We start from the raw sequence: 19,543 nt of genomic DNA on the forward strand, positions 1-19,543 counted from the left end.
AAACTGTGAAACTGTTTTCCAAAGTGGCTGTAACATCTTGCATTTCCATCAGCAATATACAAAAAGTTCCTATTGCTCTCCATCCTGGCCAGCACTTAATATTGTCAGTTCTAAATACTCTAAATGAGTCCTTTGTTTCATATTTGCTTTGCACATATTTTCTCCCTGTTAGTGGCTTATTTTTTCATTTTCTTAAGTGTCTTTAAACAGAAATTTTAATTTTGATGAAGTCTGAGTTACAAATATTTACTTTTATGGTTCATGCTTTTGTGCCTAAACCAAAGCAACTAAGATTTTCCACAGGATAATTAATTTAAAACATTTACAAAACTTTGAAGATGGGATAAAACGGGCTTACAGAACACTAAGATACTATATAATCATAATTCACATATATAAAAAATGTTGTATTTTTAGAAATAACTGAATCCTAACTGGAGCAGTTTAGACCTTGGCAACTATGTCCTGAGACAAATATCACAAGTACATTTTTTCAAATAAAGCTGTCACAAGTTTAAGGGAAAAGGCAAAAAACTAAAATTTAAACATTCAAGAATATTTCAGGCTGGGCATGGTGGCTCATGCCTATAATCCCAACACTTTGGGAGGCTGAGGCAGGAAGATCACATGAGGCCAGGAGTTCAAGACCAGCTTGTGCAATATAATGAGATGCTGTCTCTACCAAAAATTTAACATTTAGCTAGTTGTGGTGGTGTGTGCTGTAATCCTAGCTGTTTGGAAGGCTGAGCTGGGAGGATTGCTTGAGCCCAGGAGGTCCAGGTTCCAGTGAGCTTTGGTTAAGTCACCGCACTCCAGCCTGGGCGACGAAGTGAGACCTGTCTCTTAACAACAATAACAAAATAATATTTCAGAAATATCTGAATATTTTTAAAAGTTAAAAACACACACACACACACACAATCTCTTTAAGTAGGATGCAAGTAGAAATCTACTGTCACAACATACCACAGAAGAATATCATGTAAGTAAAGAATTTCATTTCCAAATGCAGTTGAAGAGATACACCTCTTCAATTCTAACCTATTCTAGCAGTGTCTCCAACATAATGAAGAAATTCCACAACACAGTTATTAATGGCTATGACACAAATTGTTTACAATATTTAAAGCTTGACAATAAGAATATATTGTTCATTTTTGATAATCCTTATAAATGAAATTTCTCATAAGTAACAAAATAAATATCTGGAGAAAAAGTAATGAAACTTCTATGAATATAGGAGCAGATTTTTATATTCTACACTGTAAACTGGACTGATGATAAGCCAAGTCTTAGCAATAATTAATTTACATTTTTATATTCCACATAGCTTTCAGGTAAATCTGAACAGAAAAAAATGTGGAACCCGTATTCTTTATCTGTCACAGTCCTAAAGTTTATGTTTTCAATATGATCTTAGAATTGTGCTATTTCCTACTGTTAAATGACAGATATTCCATTCCATACATCCTTACCAGAATGACTCTGTCAAAGACATCTTCAATTAGAGTAAGATAAACATAACAATTATGAAATATCCTTTAATTATATTTAAACATTTAGTAGTAAAGTGATGATTTTAGGATCATTTTCAAGTTGCATGACGTGCTTGCTTTCATTTGATAGGAGACTGCATACATTAACAGCAAAGTCTGCTTCATTTGGGAATTCAGATAACAGTGAAAGCACCAATTTATTATAATCATTTGGCGAATTAAAAATTCCTTGGTAAAGATTCCTAAGATAATTATGTAGGAGAAAATGCTTATAAAATTTTAAGATCCTCCTTTCATTCCCTCAAGGAGATATGGTTGAGTAGCTATAATTTTATAACTGGAATGAGGAGGGAAGTTTAGTATTTTTTTTGAGATGGAGTTTTGCTCTGTCGCCTAGGCTACTGGAGTGCTGTGGATTTCGGCTCACTATAACCTCCGCCTCCTGGGTTCAAGCAATTCTCCTGCCTCAGCCTCCTGAGTAGCTGGGATTACAGGCATGCAACACCACACCTGGCCAATTTTTGTATTTTTAGTAGAAACAGGGTTTCACCATGTTGGCCAGGCTGGTCTCAAACTCCTGACCTCAGGTGATCCACCAGCCTTGGTCTCTCAAAGTGCTGGAATCACAGGTGTGAGACACCGTGCCCATCCATATTTTCAACATTCTTGATTCAAAGTTTATACAAGTGGGTCACTACTGACAAATTTAATCTGAGGCAGTCACTTCTCTTTGTTTTCAATTTAGAAGAAAGGGAGAGTTGTTCCTGGAGTGCTGTTTATGTACACTGTAGAATTACAATATATTCTATCCATCTATATTGGCAGTGATTGTTGTAGTCCAAATGTCTTGTTAGAATATGTAATGCTTAAAGAAAATCTTCACTCAAATATAGCTAATAAAAAATTTTTATATCTTCCTGCTTGAAACCGAAAATTTAAGTACCAAAAATGCAAATGGACTGGGTACTTGGCTTCACTTTATTAAAATGATTGAGTTGGATTAAATCATAAGAATAATAATAATCCACCTAATAATTCTGCAGAAATGATTATATCCAATCAATACCAAGGAAAAAAACAGAGAAAGAAGGAAACTGAAGTATTAGGTATGTAATGTCAAAAACAGTATAAAAACCTATGCAAATGAATGATAAAAACCACCATGTACTTGATGCCAATGCTGAAGAATCTTAAAGCTTAAAGCAAAACCCACAATATTTTTTTTGCCATTTAAAGTTATTGGCCAAAAGTAGTCAATATCCTCAAAGGCAAATTCAGGCCCACGTTCTATCAGTGTACGATGTTCTATATTCTAGCACTACTGACCACTGAAATTTATTATACTACCATTCAAAATATTTTAGAACAGCTTTTCTTAATGTAAACAATAAAAGCATCTCTGGATAAATACATTTATTCAAAGCTACAAGAGGAATAAGGCTGTATGATCAAATATGTAAATACATATCTTCTCAAAGTTCTAAATAAATTTCTTTAAATACTCTCAATCTAACATTAGATAATTTCATTTTGGTGGTTTTTTTTTTTAGAACACATGCGCGCGCACACACACGGAGCTTATTCTATTTTCCTTAATAACACATTAAAAGAAAAATTAATGACTTATTTGCTTTATACATTGATAATCATGTCAATTTTTAGAATACTGTTATGATGTTGCTATGGCTCTTTCTAGAAAAACATAAAGTATAAATGCTGCCCTGAAATTCTACCCCTTTTCAGTATGAACTAGATATTCTGTAATCTGATGCTCCCCATCAGTTCCCAGTTTCTTCCTCTTCATGAATCTCCAATCCTGACTTCATTACACATGTTACACATAAAACGTAACTGTTCAGATTCTCTTAAAACAAATCAGACATATAATAGCATATCAGAAAAGGGTTGTTTTAACAACAGGTTAAGCAATTCTATCACTCCTTTAACCTGTGTAGCTCTATCAGTAAGTTTCATTATAGGCTTCCGAAATACCAAAAATATTTCACATGATCTTTCTCAAGGCAGATCAATAGAAAATGGGAAAAAACAGATTCAGGAAAAAAATCTATTTTAAACAAGACCAAACATAGAAAAGTGTTTGTTTGGGAACAGTAGTAGCGGACACCAAAGTCTGTTTAAGTTACAAGGATTAATAGCTCTGCTGTTATTGTAATACAGGGATCACACAGAGTTGTAAGTTGAAAATGATCTTTAAAGGTCATTAGCACAACATCTCATTCGATGTAGGAGTATCTTTTTTAACATCCTTGAATTAGATAATGGTCATTAGCTCTTTTTAGAAACAAGGAGCACATCACCTAACAAGTCACCCCATTTTATCTTATCAGCATAAACTATTTGCAAGCATTTCTAAAGGTGACTTAAAATATTCTCCTTTACTCTTGGTTCTTGCAGTAAAAACTATTCATTAAAAACAAAGCTAGGTTTGGTTGGCACTCCCTGTTTCACCCCTACCCCAATTATACAAAAGCATCAGATGAAGCCTCTTCTAATGGAGATCGCAGATTCTAAAAGAAGATTCTATTTCTTCAGTCATTACTGATTAGGGAAGAAATATGAAGTCAAATTCAACTTTTAAGAAACTTTGAAAATAGATAATACGAAAAAAAAGTTGATGATACTGATGATGGTCCACAAATGAGACAGTATAAATCTAAGGATAATCTGTAAGAGTATAGAACTAGTACCAGTAAATAATAATAATGATAATAAATATTTAGAATAATTATAATTTTTATAAAGAACATAGCTTGAAAAACAAGTATCTCTCTTTTTTTTTTTTTTAGGCCAAATGTTAGTGAGTGGAGAAACAAAGATGTGTATCTCCTTAGACCTCTCTTCCTAGTCATCACAGTCCTGACCTCCAGAGCCACTGAAAACTGGAGCCCCTGTCTACTCCACTCAAGAGAGTATCAACACTCGCATTCATTTTTTTTCAACTTGAGTCCAGCTCTTTTCAAGCTGTGGATTCCTCTATAACCATTACAAGCATGACAAGTGAAAAAAAAATCTTCCTGCTACCATGGCAGGAAAATAGAATAATCAGAAACATTTCTGAGAATTCTGATGCTGGAAATCCCATTAATTTAGAAAATCTAATAGACTCTATAAGAAAATTCTTGGTCTCCTGAATCCTAACAGGATCTTCCTCTTCTTATTTTAATGACTATTTAGGATAAACTGATCATTAGTCAGAGCAATAAGGAAAAATCATTACTTGGAAGTGAAAGTGTTTTATAACTAAAAATTCCTGCAACTAAAATTCTCAAGTAACCTGTGAGAGAAAGGGCACTGATACCAATTAGATGTCAATCTTTGAAAGCTGCATTACCTTAAGGCCTTAAGTGTTCTCATGTGCAAAGGAAGGGACTAACTCATTGGATGATGTCTATTTTCCTAATTCAAAACTGCGGACATATATCCTGTTAATTTGCAGTGATATTTACCTGACACACTGTGTTGCTGGTAATTGTAGGAAGATGGAATTGCACCAATAGGAAGCTGTGGCTTTGGATTGCCTGGTGGTACCTCATCATCATCCTCCCCAAAATGATGAACTTTCTCGTACTTTTCTAGGTAACTGAAACAGAAAAACAGCACAGCAAACATTTAAAAATAGATTTATATCTTATTTTTAACTCTCACCACGTATTTGTTTTCCTTTTCTAAACAATAATCTAAAAAAATCAATAAAAATACCATAAACCTCTTATATTAGAACAGTAACTCCAGTTTAGAGTAAGATAAACCGCAGATAAACTCAATGGAATGGTTCTTTTTTTTTTTTTTGAGACAGAGTCTTGCTCTGTCGCCCAGGCTGGAGTGCAGTGGTGCGATCTCAGCTCACTGCAAGCTCCGCCTCCGGGGTTCACGCCATTCTCCTGCCTCAGCTTCCCAGGTAGCTGGGACCACAGGCAACTGCCACCACACCCGGCTAATTTTTAGTATTTTTTGTAGAGACGGGGTTTCACCATGTTAGCTAGGATGGTCTCAATTTCCTGACCTCGTGACCCACCCACCTCGGCCTCCCAAAGTGCTGGGATTACAGGCATGAGCCACCGCGCCCGGCCTCAATGCAATGGTTCTGAAAGTATTTTTATATTTTCAGAAAAGACCATACCACTATTCAAATAACAATATAAAAATAGGGAATATCAGATGACAACTACATGTAGATGAATAGTACCTTTATTTATTTGTAAAAATTATACATGGTCATTATAAAAACCATGTGAAAATTAGAAGATTCTGTAACCCTTGACCTCTACAAATTCACTTATCAGCAATAACAACAGGTTCATGTGCAAACCTGAGTATATTTTCTGAGAATATCTTTATTTAATAATATATTTTAGAGGTCTAAATATACCAATACATACTGCACTACCTCATTCTTTTGTAACAGCTATATAGCATTTGATCCTATTGATACATTATAAATTTAAATAGTTCTCTAGCAATACATTTAGGGTATTTTCAGTTTTGTTTTTTGGTAATAAACTTAATCTGTACACTTGTTTGAATATTTTCTCTTGATATTAGAAAGGTATGCTCATTTTAAACATCAATATAGCCAAACTGCAATCCAAAAGTACTATGCCTAATACATTTTGACCAATTTATAAGACAGTGTATCCCCCCACTGTATCACCATTACTGAGTATAATCAATCTTAATATTAACTAGGATTGAATTTTCAAATTCATAATACCTCATCATCTACCAGTTTATAGTAAGATTTCCAAGTAAGATGTGATTTTAAAACAGGGAAACAACTGGTCGAAACCATGTCAAACACAACACTGTATTCTAACATAGCTGTTACTATGCTTCACAGATAAGAAGTTAAACTGATTGATATATACTGACTTACATTTACCAAAGAAAAGTTCTACATGTGATTATTTTACAGATCAATCCTTCTACCATTCCTGATCTAGGCAGGTGCTTAGTCCATTTGGAGCTACTTAAAAGCTTGGCAGCTACCTACCCTCTGCTTTTTTAAGACAGCTGAGTAAAGGGAGGTGGGTATCAATGAACATGTAAGAGTATCCTGGAAGTATTATTTTTAGTACCAAACCTTAAATTTCAAAGAGGGATGAATGGAAGCTATAATTTTATAAATATAAAAACTAATGACATGAAAAATCATTCTCATTCCTCATTTTCCCCTTCCAGCTTTACAAGGCACAATAATTCACATCCATGAACCTGGAAAAGAATTAAACTGTCCCTTTCCATTACTTCCAAGTTCCCCACATAAGCCTAATTTGAGCAAGAAACTCTTTCCTAGCAGGTAGCTTGATAGATAATGAATCCAATATTTTTCTTTATGGTTGTAGATAAAACATACTGAAGCAGAGACATATACACAGATATAATCCTTGAGCACTGAAAATGGTAGGCAAGTGTACACATTTCAACCTGACTCTGAGTATGTCCCTTGCAGACAGAATTTACAGTCTAAGAACACAAAACAGAACAAAAAGATGATTAAAAAGGGGCAGTCATTCTCTAGTATAAACCCACAACAAACTTAAGTAGGTAAATGAATCAAGCTCATTCTTTTTAAATTGCTAAAGCAGGTATCACAGAAAGAAAAATATATATAAATGTAGACATAAAAGTACACTGGAAAAACAGCTGCTCAAAATTTATGTGGCATCTTTACTGCAAATGAAGGATAATATATGTCACACAAAATCACTTGGATATAATAGTATTCATAGAGGTATTTTAGATAGTATAATCTTTTAGAATTGTTTGAACTCATTGTGGAATGGTTAAAACAGACTACAGATAAATAATCTTTATAAAATAATTGTTATCTAACCAAAATAACAATGAAGACCATTAAATAACAGGTTTAGGATGCTCTTCATAAGTTGTTATCATTTAGTACAGTAGATTTAAAATTTACGTGTTTTTTAGGGTGGGTGCAGTGGCTCACGCCTGTAATCCCAGCACTTTGGGAGGTGAGGCGGGAGTATCTCTTGAGGCCAAGAGTTCGAGGCCAGCATGGCCAACACAGCAAAACACCATCTCTACTAAAAAATACAAAAATTAGCTGGATGTGGTGGCGCACGCCTGTAATCCCAGCTACTCAGGTGGCTGAAGTACAAGAATTGTTTGAATCTGGGAGGCCGAGGTTACAGTGAGCCAAGATTGTGCCACTGCACTCCAGCTGCCTGGACGATAGGGCAAAACTTTGTCTCAAAACACACACACACACACACACACACACACACGCACACGCACACGCACACATTTTTAATAACGGCCGGGAGAGAAAGCAACATTGTTAGTAAAGAAAGGCTATAAACAGGAACTCGTCCCTCCCAGAACACCCAAAATGGAACGTAAGAGATGTGGAGTGAACTGACAACACTATATACTCATAATAAACCATATATATTATATACATAAAACCCCATATAATTCAAAGTTTCATTAGGTTTTAAAAATACATCATTTCTGGTCCCTTGTAATAGTCTAACAGTATTCTTCCAAACAGATTCTTTGCACAATTCCAATCCCCAGAAATTTATGATTTAGGCTGTTATGATTTTGAAATTTTTATTTCCCTGGCTTGAAGACCAGTACTTGTTCTCATTGCCATTATTAAATATTTCCAACTGAGATGCAAAAAGATTTTGGCACCCCCTCAATAAATAAGCACAAGGTCAGTTTGTTTGGTTTTTCAGTTATACTTCTAAAAACTAAAAAGTATTAACAAACAAGAGAACACAGCTAAAACACAAAGTTACATTTCAAAGTGCAAGTGTTCTGATTTAATTCCCTAACATGACCTTGAGTTTACACATCAACAGATCTACTGTGTTCACCCATTAAACTACAAATGCTAGACTGCACATCTTTCTCCTCAAAAATCGATGACATAACTTTGAACAGTTAACATATTATTCAAACAAATATTTGCTGAGCTCCTATAGTAATCTGCCTAGTACATTACATATTTAACTCAAAACTAGTGAAATATTGTAATCCAGAAAGCTTAAATGTGACCAATATAATGGGGGAAAAAGAGTTCATTCGAAACAGCATCAAATAATATCAGCACTATTATAGTGACTGTGGGGAAATTTAATGTATCTCTTACAATATCTGACAGATTAAGTAGACAAAGAAATAAATTAGGTTACAGAAGACTTGAATATCATCACCAAGATGATACTGGACACATAATGACTTCCTTTTAGAATCTTAATGGAAATTTTAAAACTGATCATATATCAATTCACACAGAAAACTAAAATAAATTTAAGATTATATGTTATATAGGGCACATTTTCTAACCACAATGCAATTCAAGAAATTTTTTTCTTAGAAGAAATCAAATTCTTGTAAAATTAGAACTAACTTTTTCTTATGCGAAATTCCAAACCCATATGCAAAACTATAAAGACGAGCACAATAGTATCTATCAACAGATATCAATTTATGGTCAATCTTGTTTTATCACAACCACAGTTACCCATCTTGACAACCAAATCTCTCTCAGTTTTAAAGCAATTCTCAGATATCATATAATCTCATCTGTAAATATTTTGGTAGAATACTTATAAACTGAAACAATAACCACCACCACTACCAATCAAGAAAACTCTTGACTATTCTTGGATCAAGGAAAAAAAATTAACTCTGTATGACAGAAACACTTCCATATTAACAAAACCTTTTGAAATGTTATAAAAAAAGATGATAGGGCAAGGACTCATATTCACTTCTACCTTTAAATCCAATTGCAATAAACTTTAGAGAGAAAAATAAAGAAATATTAGCATAATTTCTCAGTTAAAAACTTTAATAAATTCTGATACATTTAAAGCAACTTCAAGGATCCACAAGGCCAACTTGCAAAACACATCTTGAGAAAGTAATATGGTCTGGTGGATCCTAGGCCCAAACACTTAAAAAGGCAAGTTCAATCTGGATTTCCCTTAGCTCCTGAGGAGCAACAGAAAGTGACGGTGTGTTTCAAAAGCGGACCCAGAGAGTAACAACTATTTTTAAAAAGATTTATTGAAAGTTGGGTTGAAATAGTTGGTTTTCCAAGAAAGCAAGGTCCTTTATAAACTTCAACTTGTAACTTCTTTGTCAAAATGAGTCCAAAGACCAAGGGGATGTGAAGCAACTATGAGAAGCACCAGCACGGAATGACTGGTGTCATCCGGTGACAGGGACCTACACTGATGTGATAACTTCAAGATGAAAACACTAGGCAAAAAAATCCAGTACAGTAGCTTGGAAACCAAAAAATAATAAAGTTTCTCTTCCAGGATTTCCAAAAGAGAGAGAAAAACAGAGAGATATGAGAGAGCATTAAAGAGTAAATTTGACAATGTAGATCACATCGGTAATGTACAAAGTAAGCCTGAGAAACTGTTCTATATGGAAAGGAAATAAACTAATGGAAATAAGTGGTGGACAAAAATGAAAGATATGTATGATAAATAAAAGCTCAAACACAGAAAAAATTTTAAAACCAGTAGTCCTATAGGAGAGACCAGAATAAATGAAACAGAAGCAATAATCATTGATGTAATAGAAGAATGTCTTTAACTGAAAGGCATGAAAGGATGTAAACATCAAAAAGTTCCCTGGGGCTAGGGTGTCCGGGTACATGGGTCACCAGGCAAAATGTAAAGAAAATTGAAAAATACTCAGATACATCTTGATCAAAGATTTAAGCTTCAAAAATAGAGAAGATTCTTAGAACTATCCAGAACCACCATCCCGCCCCCACCAAAAAAAAAAAAAATTACACAGAACATTTGAATCAGGCTCTGATTTCTCTCCAAAAATTAACTGCCAGAAGATAATGAACAAATATCAGAGTTTGAGAAGAAAGGTTATTTCACAGGAGTTTCCTACCCAATTATGTTTCTCACCTAAGACAACAGAAATTCATTTTCAGATATGCAGACTCAGAAAGAATAAAGCCACATGGCTCTCTAGATAAAAACCAACAAACAAACAGTCTGACAGATGAATCAAAATTAAGAAATGGTTAGAAACACAGAACAGAATGGTGATTACCAAGGGGGAAAGTGGTAGGGGAAAAAGGGAGACGCTGGTCAATGGGTACAAACATTCAGCTACAATATGAATAAGTTGAGAAGATCTAATATACAGGATGGGGATTTTAGGTAACAATACTGAATTGTATACTTTATCTGAAATTTGCTTAAATGTTCTCACCACAAAACAAAAAGGGTAACTAGGTAAGGTGATAGATGTGTTAAACTAACTTCACTGTGGTAATCATTTCACAAAACATGTATACCAAACCATCATGTTGTACACCTTAAAATCATACAATTTTATTAGTCAATTGTACCTCAATAAAGCTGGAAAATTTTTTAAAATGTCGGAATGGTTAGGTAGCAATACAGATGACTAATAATAGGTACAGAAAGTAAACTCAGATATTAGTCTCAATAATAACTATTATATATACACAAGAGAAAGCAATTGTGATTGGTAATTAAGAATATAAAGACATAAAACTATTAAAATAATTTGAAAACAATACTCCTCATCTGAATTTTCAAGAACTTTTCCACATAAATGGGAGAAGAAAAGTAGTAAGAATTAAAGCTCTACTCTGCATGTTACTTGTATAGGAAGACTGAACAAAAGGTTTATTCTCACAGTTAATATTAAGGTAAATAGGTTATCAGCTGTTTTCTAATTTTTTTCAAGTGCTTAACACAAAAATTAAAATCAGGATCATTACTTTCAAAATCACCATAGGGAAATAAAAATGACAGCAAATATAAATATACAGAAAAAAGGAGAAAATAAAGACTATCCTATCATGCAGCAAATCCACTCTCAGGCATACACCCTAAAATAAAAACAACTGGAAACAACACAAACATCCATAAAGGAAAGCATAGATAAAAACACTGTGGCATATTGAGGCAATAAAATACTATATGGCAGTAAATATTAACAAATTGACATGGACCCATACAAACAGCCATCAACAACAAAATGGTAAGTAAAAGAAAATCATTTCAGAAGAATACATTATAATTCCACTTATATGAAGATCATAAGCATGCAAAAAATCGAATATATTTGTAGCAACAGACAAGTATGTAGTAAATGACGAAGAAAAGCAACATAATGATCATCACCTAGAGGACAAGCTAAAGTCTGCCATTCTACAGAGGCTTCAAAGGTATTAGTAAGGTTAAATTTTTTGGAGGTGGGGGTTTAGATGATGTATTAAGCTTTTTTGTGTGTGCATGATATATTTCACAATTAAAAAATTTTTTTAACATCAAAAAACCAGTAGTCAATTATTTCAAACTTTCCAAGAACAGACATTTCCATTGCTATGTAAAATGTTTCCAACTATAGAAAAAGATTGGAAGCTATGGTGAAAATCGTAATCCAGTAAAACCCTGATAAACTTCATAAAAGTTGCAGTTAAAAAAAAGACTACATACACACACACACACACACACACACACACACACACACACACACACAAGAAAAACTAATTTACTCATTAAACACAACCACCACAACCCAAGACTATAAGATTTTATTGTGGAAGTCCAGTGATAGTTCAATATTGAAAATTTCATAACAAACTCATCTGTAGATCAAAGAAGAAAAATGATATTATGTAAACAAAGGATGCCAAAGGGAATTTAATAAAATGAAGCCCCATGCTTTGCTGGAAAAAAAATTTAATTAATGAAGAATCTCAGAATACTTCTACTTTTGGATCTCTCCTATGACTCCTTTGTTGTGCAATTCAGAGAATTTCCAATGTAACTCCTTTTTCCAGTACAGGCCTTCTCAGGACTTCACAAGCCAACTTCAGCCACAGTACTTGCTTCTATAGAAGAAATGTCCTTCAAAGTGGGGCACATACATAAGATACTCCAATAGGGAAAGACATTTAATTTATGTATTGACACTGTCTCCTCTCTCCCTCTCTTCATATATCAGGCACTCCATATGTTACTCATCCCATTTCAGACAAAGTGGAATGCATAAGAGAGGAACCGTCACTCATTTGTTAGCTTTTGACAAGTGGAACCTTTACTCATTCGTTATTTTCTATTTACTAATGTCTGCGTGTGTCTAGGTTAAGTCAACTTAAAGATGTATTATCTAACTTTAATTAAACCATCTCTCACAAAAAGGACAACTAAATTTAATAGATTCCTCCAAAGAAACCAGTTTGAATAATGCAAACAAAACTAAACAATAAAGTGGCAGAGTAGACGCTTCTCACCTGAACCTATTGTCAACCATACTATGAAATAAAAACAATGACAATGCAATAAGATATGAAAGAAGTAGGCCAAAAGATTTCTATATTACCAAAAGAAGATCTAAACTATAAATTTACATGCCCCCACAATGATTAACCTTGTCCTAGGTTAATGCTGTACTTTTTGTTACCTGATGCTTTGCAATATGCTTACAACTAAGTATCCAGAATTTGAAGTACTTTGTTAAAGTTTAAAATGAAATATTATTTCAAGCAAGGATACTGATAAATATTTACCAGTCATTTCAGAAGCTAACTTCTGTATCATTGAAGACAAATGTTTTCATTTTCTCATGATAAAAGTGGCTAAATTAATACATGGAAGATATGGCAAAAAAAATACTGTTGGAAAATGATAAGAAAACACTACTGAAGAGTTGAAGAAACAAGGATTCGAGCAAATTACACTGTGTGGGAGGTTTCTATATAGCTGAATTCAAGTACAGATGTTTCTAACATGTCTGAGCTTATGGTATTTACTAGATTCTCTTTCAAAAACAAAATTCACAAAGAACTACTTTTTAGTGAGTCATTAAAGGAAAGCTCTAACATGGAAGATATGTTCTCATAAGCAAATAATTTTTTTTTAGAAAAAAAGACTTTCAGAAAAACATGTTAATTCTACTTAAAGCCACAATGAATAAGCAGGTGCTTTAATTGGAAAAGAAAAGAAAATGAGGGGAGAGGATAGCGGGAAAAGAAAAGGAAAAAGGAAGGGGAAAAGAAGGGAAGATTACGGGGTAAGATTAGACATGTGAAAATCATTTATTATGTCATTCACAGGCAGACGAACGTGGCAAAGAAGTTGAAAGTCGGCAATGCCAAAAGTGTTACAAGATGATTTCAATGTAGTAAACAAGGTTTTAGACATACAGCAAAATTTACTTTGTGACTTTTATGATCACATAATGAATTGACTCACGAAAAAAAAATTTGTTTTCTTTACCACACAGTGTTTCTTGGTGGTGTAAGTACTCTTGAAGCTTATTTATAAGTGATGCCAATCTTGAGAAGAGTTATATGCCTTACTTCTCAAAAGCCCAACTTTACTAACTTTCCTGTGATAACCTTAGATGATGAGCAATATCTTACCTAGCAGATAATTTAGAAAACAAGGCAATAAAGACAATCTACCCGTTACAATAAAGGTGAAATTCTAACAATAAATAGAAAGTAATTACTTTTAAAAGAAATTCACGCAATATGGAACATTTTTTAAAGGGTGTTTTTTAAAAAGTATTTTCTCTCTACCATGTGCCTTTGTGACTGAAACTACTGTGCAAATGTCATATATTAAAACTCTTCGGCAGGCACAGTGGTTCATGCCTATAATTCCAACACTTTGGGAGGCTGGGTGTGAGGATCACCTGAGCCCAAGAGTTTTGAGACCAGCCTGGGCAACCATAGTGAGACTCCAACTCTACAAAAAATAAAAAATTAGCCAAGAGTGGTGGTGCACGCCTGTAGTCCTAGCTACTGGGAAGGATGAGGTAAGAGGATCACTTAAGCCCGGAAGGTTGATGATGCAGTGAGCTGTGATTGTGCCACTGCACTCCAGCCTTGGCAACAGAGAGAGACCCTGTCGTCTCGGGGGTGGGTGGCGGCGGGGGAGCCAAACAAAAAACAAAACTCTTATATCTACACTGAGCCAGAAAAAAGGATTTTCCAAATAATTTAAAAACCTCCCTTAAGTTTCTGTAGGCTTGAACCCTTTAAAAACAACTTTTATACTGATACAGATTCATACTTTAAAGTTACAACAATATTCAAAGAATTCATTTATCCTTCATCCAGATCCAGATACACCAATTGTTTATATGTTGCTTCATTTACCTTATCCTATTCTCATTCTTTCTCTCTCTCTCTGTCCGCCACCCCGCAATACACACATTTTTTGTGTGTGAACCACTTAAAAATAAGTGGTTTCTCCTTGTTTTTCATGACTTTGACATCTTTCAAGAGTATAGGGTGGTGATTTTGTAGAATGTCCTGCAATTCGGGTTTATTTGATATGTCTTAATAATTAAATTAGACACAGAGAATGTATTTTTTGAAGGAATACTACAGATGTGAATTGTTACCCTAGTGTATATATTAAGAGGCACATCATGTCTATTTGTCTCACAGTTGGCGCTTTTACTTTGATTACTTTGTTAAGGTTGGGATTGCTAGGTTATCACACTATGAAGTTATCCTTTTCCTTTTAGAAATTACTAATTTACAGAAAAACACTTTAAGTCTAAATATCCTGTTCCTTATCAACCTTGTACCTGCTAGTTTTAGCATCCATTGATTCTCAACTAAGTCACTGTGAAAGTAATTTTTCTTTTTTTACTTTTTTTTTTTTCTTTTTTTGAGACGGAGTCTCACTCTTTCGCCCAGGCCGGACTGCAGTGGCGCTATCTCGGCTCACTGCAAACTCCACCTCCTGGGTTCACGCCATTCTCCTGCCTCAGCCTACCAAGTAGCTGCGACTACGGGCGCCTACCACCGCGCCTGGCTAATTTTTTGTATTTTTAGTAGAGATGAGGTTTCACCATGTTAGCCAGGATGGTCTCGATCTCCTGACCTCGTGATCCGCCCACCTCAGCCTCCCAAAGTGCTGGGATTACAGGCGTGAGAAAGTAATTTTTCTAACTCCATTATTCCTTCAACATTTATTAGTTGGCATTCGACTGTGAGTACTTTCCATCCTCTCTCGTTTATTTACTCATTATTTATACCACCATGGATTCAGAGAGTCTCCTCTTACGTCATGGGTATTACATTCCTATTGTTATTCAGTCAAATGCTCAAGTTATCCTAGATTTGGCATCTGTATCCTTTAGACATTGTCCCAGATTTGGCCACTGGGATCCCTTTCAAGCTGGCTCCTATGTACTTTTGATGTGTCCTTATCATTTTTTTTAGCAGTTTCTTACTTTATATTTATAGCACAATAAGATATTCCAGGCTTATCTTGTATTTTCCCTGCTTCAGCCCTAGAATCCCTCTTTCTACCCAATAAACACTGCTTCTTTTCAGTGATGAATGGTATTTAGAAACCAATTATCTGGACACTAGGTGTGCTCAATGCTTAAAGAGGTATCTTTACTTCTAGGACCTTCTATTACACAAAACTAAGAAATGTAAACAAATGCATGCACACATGTTTATAAATTTCTTTATCTCTAAAAGGATAAAATCATAGCAACATCTCTAATATCAATTCAACATCACAGTTATCTCTTTTCATATTTTAAACTTTTTTCTCCAGTACTGAGAAATCTGGCTCATGTTATTCTCAATAAAATTGCACATTTGCTCAATCCTAAAGTAAACAAACCTAGAATTTAATATGAATTTTACAGTTCTTTGTGTCTTCAGATAAATGGTATAGTACTTGAACTACTAATTCACTTGTTTCTGTTTTTATTCCATTTTTGGTTTACTCTGCCACGTTATTGTATCTATTTAATTTTATTATTACTTACATTTTTTGTTAACTATCTATGAGTCTATTTTCAGTACAAAAATTAAATTTTCTGGGCACAGAGGCTCACATCTGTAATCCCATCACTTTGGGAAGCTGAGGTGGGTGAACTGCATGATCCCAGGAGTTCAAGATTGCCTGGCCAACATAGCGAGACCCTCATCTCTACATAAAATTTAAAAATTGGCTAGGTGTGGTGGCACACACCTGTTGTCCCACTACTCGGAAGGCTAAGGTGGGAGAATCACTTGAGCCTGGGAAGTAGAAGATGCAGTGATCCATCATTGTGCTACCACACTCCAGGCTGGGCAACAAACTGAGACTTTGTCTGAAGGGGGAAAAAAAGAAAATAAAACTAAATTTATGGGTTTCAGCTAAAGTCATGATGGGGTAATTTATGTAATGTGTTGCTTTGTTCTTTCATTTTGTTTTCTATATCTTTTGGTATTTAGTAAAATCTGTGTTTTTGTTATTTGATTACCTTGGTACTTACACATTTGCAATGCCTTAACCCATTCTCTTATTTTGTCATCTGGCATGTCAACTTTCAGTAGTATCTTTTGACTCCCAACTATTGCTTTTATAACAACAAAGGTTTATTCTATTTTCCGCTTTACTTCTTCCTTTATAGTTGCATTATTTCTACTTTGTAAAGATATAACAGATTTACATATTACACTCACCCGAATTTTGCAAGAAAAATTGATGGGCAATATGAAAATAAATAAATTTCAACAAAAAAAATGTGCACCATTGACAGATGGGATTTTAAATAAGGGATCATGATTTATTAAGTGTACATAATGATGCATTTGTTCCATGTTCATCCATGTATTGTTCTTCCACTGAGGAAAAGCAAGTATCAAAATAAACTGAATCTAAAAACAAACCTTCCAATCAATGCATGACAAACTATTAAAGTGATTTAAAGCCTACTACAATTCATTCAACAAATACTTATTAAGCACTTACTATGTGCCAGACATTGTTTCATATGCTCAGAATACTGTGTAAACAAAGCAGACACATATTGCTATCCCCATGAGGCTAATAGTCTCATGGGAGAGACAAACAATAAGAATAATAAAATACTTTTTAAAAAAATTATAAAAGCTTTTTATATGGTTAAAATAAAATTTTAAATAGAATTTATTTCACTTTATTAAAAACTTACTTCTTGTATATTTTTATTTTAATACCCAGGTTAATATATTAGGGAGAGTACCTCAATTTTTCACTTAATTATAAGTATATAATTATACTTATATGTAATTATAAGAATATAATTACAGTCTGAAGAAAAGAGATTTCTAGAGGAAAACACTAAGAGTTTCTGGATTTAAAGCTGGATGGAAGAAGTAACTTATGAGCCTTTGGGTTGTCTCCCCTTAGAGAATGAATAAAGTATTTACAGGTATAAGTAGAACCATTACAATTTACTACGTTGAAGAGCTCTTATATTGTTTACTTCAAATGTTTGTATGAGAAGAAGGGTTGCATATAGATATTAAGCAACCAAAAATGATAACTGTATTGCTTGTTTGTTGATATCCCACATTCAAGTACCTTACTTTTAGAAGAACTTGCTTAACTGATGGGCATTAGAGTCTGGCTTAAACGAAAAATCCTAAAAGCTTGAAAAAAGCCTACTCTCCACTTCCAGGCAGCTAAAACATGAACAGATAACACCCTTGTCCAGATGGATTCTCCTGCCTGAAATTTTGAATTTTTAGGGAAGAACAAACATAGGTTATTCAAAGCAGTGGCAGTAGGAGGTGAGAGACTAATTCCTGGTTTTCCAGATTTCCTGTAAATATCTCTTCTGAAATTAGCCAAGACTGATTTACATTGTTTGTAACTGGTCACAGTCTATGACACAATAAATTCCACTTCGAGAAATTTATCCTACATTGCATGTTAGCAAAGAATAGGATAAGGATGTAGAATATTACGGTAGTTTTTGACAATAAAATACTGGGAAAAAAACACATTCAAACAATAATAAACTATTGTTTTAGATTCTTAAGTTGGATTAGTATATAGCTGTAAAAAGTGAGAAAATTAGTTAGCTCTGTATTTGGTGACACATAGTAAAAAAGGGTACGGAGCAACTGTGTATATGGTGTATTTCTATCTAGGTAATAAAAAGAAGATTAGCTATATGCTTGCAAATGAACCATATATTTTTAGAATGAAATAAAGAAACTATAATAGCAGTTAGCCTCATAGTAGAGACTTTCCCATCCTTTACATTATTTATTTTCTTTTTAAGAATGTGCTTGATGACTTTTCAATAAAAAGGTCAAATTAAAAAATAATATATTAAAAGATACAATATTTAAAACAAAATGAAGAGCTGAATCAATAATTCTCCGATATAAAAAGCTAGTATTTCATATACACATGAAGAAGGAATAGCATTTTCAATAATTAATTCTGCGATAAATCATTAGTGCAAAACAAAAAAAATTAATTTTTTTTACCTCATGCCATACTAAGCAACTTCCAGGTGAGTAAGAAATTTAAACGTAAAATTTTTAAAAAAGAAGAAAATGTGTCAATATATTTATAATATTAAAGAGCAAGGAAGGCTCTTCTTAGCATGAGAAATCATTATCTCCAAGAAAGACTAAGATATTTATCTCATTAAAATTTAAAAATGGCTGGGTGTGGTGGCTCACAACTGTAATCCCAGCACTTTGGGAGGCCAAGGCAGGTGGATCACCTGAGATCAGGAGTTCAAGACCAGCCTAGCCAACATGGCGAAACCCATCTCTACTAAAAATATAAAAATTAGCTGGGCATGATGGTGCACACCTGTAATCTCAGCTACTCAGGAGGCTGAGGCAGGAGAATCACTTGAATCCAGGAGGCAGAGGTTGCAGTGAGCCGAGATCACGCCACTGCACTCCAGCCTGGACCACAGAGTGAGGCTCAGTGTCAAGAAATAAGCAAATAATAAAAATAAAATAAAATTTAAAAACTTAGGCAAAGTATAACACAATACTAAATGATAAACAATAACCTAGAAAACTATGTGTGTGTTTGTGTGTGTATGTATGTATCTTAAATTACTTTAAGTCATTATAAAAAGGATATTATAATTTTTAAAATGAGCAATGACATGATTTTTTAAAACAAAGTAATATTTGATGCACATGAGAAACACAGATGTAAAATGTGAAATGTGTGAAAAACTATAATATCCAGTTTTGGCAAAGGTTTAGGTAAACA

General features: G+C 33.9%; 1 protein-coding gene across 2 annotated transcripts in view; it reads right to left on the reverse strand.

Moving 5' to 3' along the window:
• Positions 1-19,543, reverse strand: part of ARID2 (AT-rich interaction domain 2) — a 183,048-nt gene that overhangs the window by 90,720 nt on the left and 72,785 nt on the right. For both annotated transcript variants that reach the window (XM_004052997.5, XM_019039241.3), the window contains exon 4: positions 4,964-5,097. In XM_004052997.5, the coding sequence (XP_004053045.1) occupies positions 4,964-5,097 (134 nt within the window). The remainder of the gene's footprint in view (positions 1-4,963; positions 5,098-19,543) is intronic.

Source organism: Gorilla gorilla, chromosome 10, assembly GCF_029281585.2.
Source record: "Gorilla gorilla gorilla isolate KB3781 chromosome 10, NHGRI_mGorGor1-v2.1_pri, whole genome shotgun sequence".
Lineage (NCBI taxonomy): Eukaryota > Metazoa > Chordata > Mammalia > Primates > Hominidae > Gorilla > Gorilla gorilla.